The 5,452-nt window shown below is 45.2% G+C and overlaps 1 protein-coding gene across 1 annotated transcript; it reads right to left on the bottom strand.

Moving 5' to 3' along the window:
- Positions 1–806: 806 nt before the first annotated feature.
- On the bottom strand, positions 807–3,745 carry rxfp3.2b (relaxin family peptide receptor 3.2b). The gene has a single exon (XM_017712016.2). The coding sequence runs from the start codon at positions 3,568–3,570 to the stop codon at positions 2,359–2,361; it is 1,212 nt and encodes a 403-aa protein (XP_017567505.1). The 5' UTR covers positions 3,571–3,745; the 3' UTR covers positions 807–2,358.
- Between the last annotated feature and the right edge of the window lie 1,707 nt (positions 3,746–5,452).

Genomic DNA, 5,452 nt, shown 5'->3' with positions numbered 1-5,452 from the left:
CAAACTCCTTATAAGGGTAAGTATACTGCAAATTGGTACTGCATTGTTTGATAATTGAGATACAGGTGAATTGTGTAACTATTATACACATTTCTACAACCTATAAAAACAGTAACGAACCATTTATGTTTTTGAATATTTAAATATTTCGATGTATTGCTAACAAAAGGTTTGATATTGACACATTGAATTTTTTATTCTCTATCTCTATCCCTTATTGTATGTTTTTATTTAATAGCGAGGCATGAATGAGCTTGAACATGCATCCTGAAAGATTGGAGGTAAAACAGCATTTTTTAACCAAGAAGCAGAAGCAAACAGTGACCTCACCTTTGTTTACACCTTGCCTGTTTACACTACAGACCCCCATTTGTTATTGTGTCTTGCTCTTACACTTCAGCGCCCAACAAACCCAACCATCGATTTCTATGGTTTATTCTACTGATGACTCAGAGATGGCTATTTAGATCACCAAGCTAGTACAGAAACTGTAACTCCCCTCTCAGAGTAATCCCTCCAGGCACTGAATATTCCTTTCCTGAATTATGTTTTCCCAAATATGTTTTAATGATGTGAAGATGTTCAAAAATAACTTTGTCCTATTTCTGTGATTTCAAATTCGAATGTTGCAGGGAAAGGATTTTTTATCACATACATCAAACTGTCTGAGAATATTTACAATGATTTCACAACCTGTGAAATCATTATGAAATTCAGTACATTTTTTCTTTAGCATTAATGAAAGTACAGTATTGGTCGATGAGTGCTAATAGCAATCATGTTTATTAGAAGTTTCATTGATTTTCTTCTCATAAATATTCAGTTCTCACACACAACATTTGTCTTACGTACAATGAACGAAGGAACCAGAGTGCAATATGTAAAGATTCAGATATTTCAGTGATTTCACAAAGCGTATCTCTCCATGGAAACAGATTAATGACTAAGCATTTGTTGTTGCACTTCTGACAGGCAATTTGGTCCTTTTTCATCCCTCATGAATCAGCTAGGTGTTGTAAAGCGCTCGAGGGGATAGACCTCACTTCCACTCTGCCAGCACTTTTGCGCTGGACTTCAAAGGTTGAACGACACAAATGGATAATTTATTGTTCCCTTGAAGGATGTCCTGGGCAGAATCCTTAAACAGGGTTTCTAATCTGCAGCACCAAAGCAAAGGTGAAAAGCATTGGTCCTGAACTGCAGTGATCCCCAGATACGCCTGCTGACCAGATATGCATGCCAAAGCAGGACCGGAGGCTTTGCATCCAGGTAACAACCCATAAAACAAACACCAGAAAAGAGAGAGGGAAAGAAACTGGGGCATCTTCCACAAGGGATTCCTGATGCCTGCTCCTGTCCATCAGTCAAAAGGAGGGGAGGAAGAAACAGCTTCAAAGAGCTGGGTTGAAGTAGTGTGGTTCCAGGTTTACAAGTCACTTTGAGCCTATTTAGACTTCCTGATAATGAAAAAGCCAAGTGTGAAAGCAACCAAGACACATTGGAGGTGGACTGGATTGCTATCTGGTCACCTCAGACATTTGAGGTGGTTTGCAGCTGAGCCAAAGTCATTCACTGTGGTTTGATGTGAAATGCGCCACTCTAGGAAAACTTAAAATCTGAATTTTTCAGTGGTGATATTAGCTGACATTTAAAGCCTCCAAAAGCTCCCACCTGCACCACAGTGGTTACGAATGCTTCCATGATGCCTGAGACCTTGCTTTACAACAGTTGTGAAACAAGGTTTTGGTTTAAAACATTTTTCTGGACAGGAACATTTAGGGAGTTGTGAGGCAAAATGGTCCCCATGAAATGTGCTTATTATATTTATTGATTCACAAATATTTTATATTATTTACCTATTCTCATCCTTTTAAAATCTCATTGGTCATTATGGATAGTAATAAAAATAATACAGTCATATTTGTATTGTAGACATTGTGAGTCCCGGTTCCTTACATCACCCTTACATCATCCATCGCTTAGTTTCTCTACAATTCAGCATTTCACATCAAAACATTCTGATTTACTTTCACCAATTGATGAAAAAAAAAATTGGAATTTCTATTTAAGCTACCAATGCTAAATTAAATCAGTAATATACATAGATATATTTCATTAATGATTAATCAAAGTGGCTCTTGTCAAGCATAATAAAAACTGGATCTTACTTTAATTCTTTAAATAAAAACAAATTAACTGAACTAATCTTCTGTTCTGTTATGCATTATGCGGCATCATCCCAGAAGAGAATTCCTCAGATTTGCATGTAATGCCAGACAACTAGCAGTCCAGGTATAAATGGAATGTGTGTTAGTCCACATTCAAGACACATGAAATGGCAAGTGTAAACAGGCTCTTTCAAACATCCATCTGCACCAGCACCAGAACAGGTGGTGCCTCAGCCACCTTAGCCTTACGGGGCAGCAGCTGGGCTAGGCTGCGGTAGGACGGCGTGGCCCTGAGCAGCAGCTCCTTCAGTCCGGCCCGGAACTCACGGCGGATCAGGCAGTAGAGCACCGGGTTCAGGCAGCTGTTGGTGTGCGCTAAGCAGACGGACAGCGGAAAGGCGTAGGCCTGGGCATTGTAGAAGGCCTTGCTAAAGGGTACAAGGTCGAACTTAATGAGGACAGCCCAAAGGGTCAGCGCCTGGTTGGGCAGCCAGCAGAGGAAGAAAGAGAGCACCACGATCACCACTGACTTGGTGACCTTGGAGCGTCGCTTGTGGCGGCCGTGTTCGCTCTCCGAGCTCACTGCACCCCTGACCCTGCGGCTCAACACAAATCTCAGCAGCAGGAGGTAGCACAAGGTGATCACCACCAGAGGGATGACGAAGCCTAACAGAACCTTCTGCAGCTGGTAGAGACCCAGGAGCAGCTGTGGGTCCCAGCTGCCCGATTCTGGGAAGCGAACCAGGCAAAGTTCCTCATCCGTGGCCACCTGGGCGATGGTGGAGTAGATGGCGTGCGGCAAAGTGGCCAGCAATGACACCACCCAGATGCCCAGGCTGATCCACTTGGCCCCGGTGAATGCTGCCCTCTGGCTGCGCATCTTCAGCGAGGAGGCAACAGAGTAGTACCTGGCCACGCTCATGGCGGTCAGGAAGAAGACGCTGGCGTACATGTTCATGGTGGTGACGGAACTGACGATCTTGCACATGACTTTGCCGAAGGGCCAGCGGAAGTCCAGCGCCGTGTCTATGGCCCAGAAGGGCAGCGTCAGAACGAACTGCAGGTCAGTGAGCGCCAGGCCCATGACAAAACAGTTGATGGATGAACGCTCCTGCCGGTGGCGCGAGTGCAGCAGGTAGAGTGCCAGTGAGTTGCCTACCAGCCCAAGCGCACACACCACCGAGTAAACCAGAGCGATCATCACGCGCACCACTAGGCTTGAGCCATCCCCCTGCAGTGCTGTGCCCGACTCTTTGGTCAAAAGGTGCAGCCAGCAGCGCAGAGACAGGTTTCCCACCAATCCATCTGTGCAGTTCTCCAACCCAGCGCCGCTCTCCAGCCTCTCCAGCATCTGCTCGCATTCACCTGGCGCCGGTGCTTGAGTCGTGCCGTTGCGCTCCATGCCAAAGCGATCCTTTCACATCTGAAGACGCGCGCCAACTGCAGAGAAAGCTATCTGACGTGCGCTTGGAGCATCCCGCGCACAACACGGAGCGCACGCAGCGTGTCCCGTCTCCGCGCGCTCCGCTGTGCGCTCTGTGCTCCGGAGCTCGACTCCATTCTTTTATACGCCACGCTGAGCGTCACGCGCAGCGCGCGCAATCACCCGGCTTTTTTTCTTTACTGCACATAACTGTCCTCGCCTTCTTTACCCAGTCATCTCAGGCATCCTTAACAAGCCACTTAGCTACAATTGCTTTCGCACGAAAAAAAAGCTCCGTGGGTGCTGCTCGCGTTCCAAGCGGCCGAGTTTCGGCATTCCTTTTCCACATCAAAGGCAGCAACTCCAGCGATGACTCATTTTGTCAGAAGGTGTAAAAAAGCAGCCTCTCGCACCGGGAGGGAAAACGTTGCCGTCAAGTTTGCAGTGAGAGCAGCGGAGAATAAAGCCCAGTGCATCTCGAGATTGACAAAACGTGGTAAATAAAAACGCTGGGAGAACAGACAGTTTGGTTCTCGCCTTTGTGGAAAACGAGGCGTTCCTGCGCTCACGTTAAAAAGTTTACTTGTTTGCCTTTTTCAGATTATATTAGGTTAAATTAACCTTTGCTATCCATAAACAACGCAGTTCATCACATTCACGTTAGCAAAACGGAGCAATAATGATACAGACAAAAAGGCGCACTTTAAAAAGATTGGTCTTCAAGGGCTCTTGAGTAAAGGGAATGGTTCTATTTAGTGCCCTGAGTTCTACATATAACCATTTCGTGCTTAACTGGTTCTCGGCATGGTAAAATGGTTCTTCAGACTGATGGAGAATGTGTTGTATACGCTTCTATGTAGAACCTTTTTTAAATTAGCTCTGAATAGCACCAAAAAGGGTTCTGCTATTGTCACAAGTTTGACATAGTAACAGTGAGGGAACCCTTTGGTGCTATTTCATGCTTAATGGCTCTTTTCTTGTTGAAGTGGCTATTTAGACTGATGGACAATGTGTTGTATATGGTTCTGCGCAGTACATTTAAAAAAAGGTTCTGTAAAGCACAAAAAAGGTTCTGCTATTGTTACAAGCTTGACATCGTAACACTGCTATATAGAACCATTGCATGGTCCATCCATCCGTTTTCTAAGCTGCTTCTCCCTCAGGGTCACGGGGGTGCTGGAGCCTATCCCAGCGGTCATCGGACAGACAGTCACCGACACCCAGGGGCAATTTAGCATGTCCAATTGGCCTGACTGTATGTCTTTGGACTGTGGGAGGAAACCAGAGAAAGGAAACCACTCAGACACAGGGAAAACATGCAAACTCCACACAGAGAGGACCCCAGTCACCCGACCAGGGAATCAAACCCAGGCCCTCCTCTCTGTGAGGCGACAGCGCTACCCACCACACCACAGTGCCACACCATGTATTCACCGTCTTTTCATGGTGAAATTGCTATTTAGATTGATGGAGACTGTGCTGAATATGGTTCTATGCAGAACATTAAAAAAACGTTCTGCATAGCACCAAATAGGGTTCTGCTATAGTTACAAGCTTGAAATTGTAACAGTAGCAGGACCCTTCTGGTGCTGTATAGAACCATTTCCATGCTTAAAAGGTTCTGTGCATGGTGAAATAGTTCTTCAGATTGACGGGGAATATTTCGTATACTCTTCTATGGAGAACCTTTTTGAAAACAGTTCTCAATAGCACCAAAAAGGGTTCTGCTATTGTTACAAGCTTGGTATTGTAACAGTGGCAGGACCCTTCTGGTGCTATTTGGAAGCATTTTCAACAAGGTTGCACCAAGCAAAGAACTGTTTAAACATGAAACAGTTCTACACAGAACTCAAGAACTTTA

The sequence above is a fragment of the Pygocentrus nattereri genome, chromosome 15 (genome assembly GCF_015220715.1).
Source record: "Pygocentrus nattereri isolate fPygNat1 chromosome 15, fPygNat1.pri, whole genome shotgun sequence".
In the NCBI taxonomy this organism is placed as follows: Eukaryota; Metazoa; Chordata; class Actinopteri; order Characiformes; family Serrasalmidae; genus Pygocentrus; species Pygocentrus nattereri.
This window is presented reverse-complemented; position numbering and strand designations above follow the sequence as displayed.

Bases quoted from the DNA above. Each gene is read 5' to 3' on its own strand.
- rxfp3.2b (XM_017712016.2), bottom strand. From the start codon at position 3,570: ATGGAGCGCAACGGCACGACTCAAGCACCGGCGCCAGGTGAATGCGAG.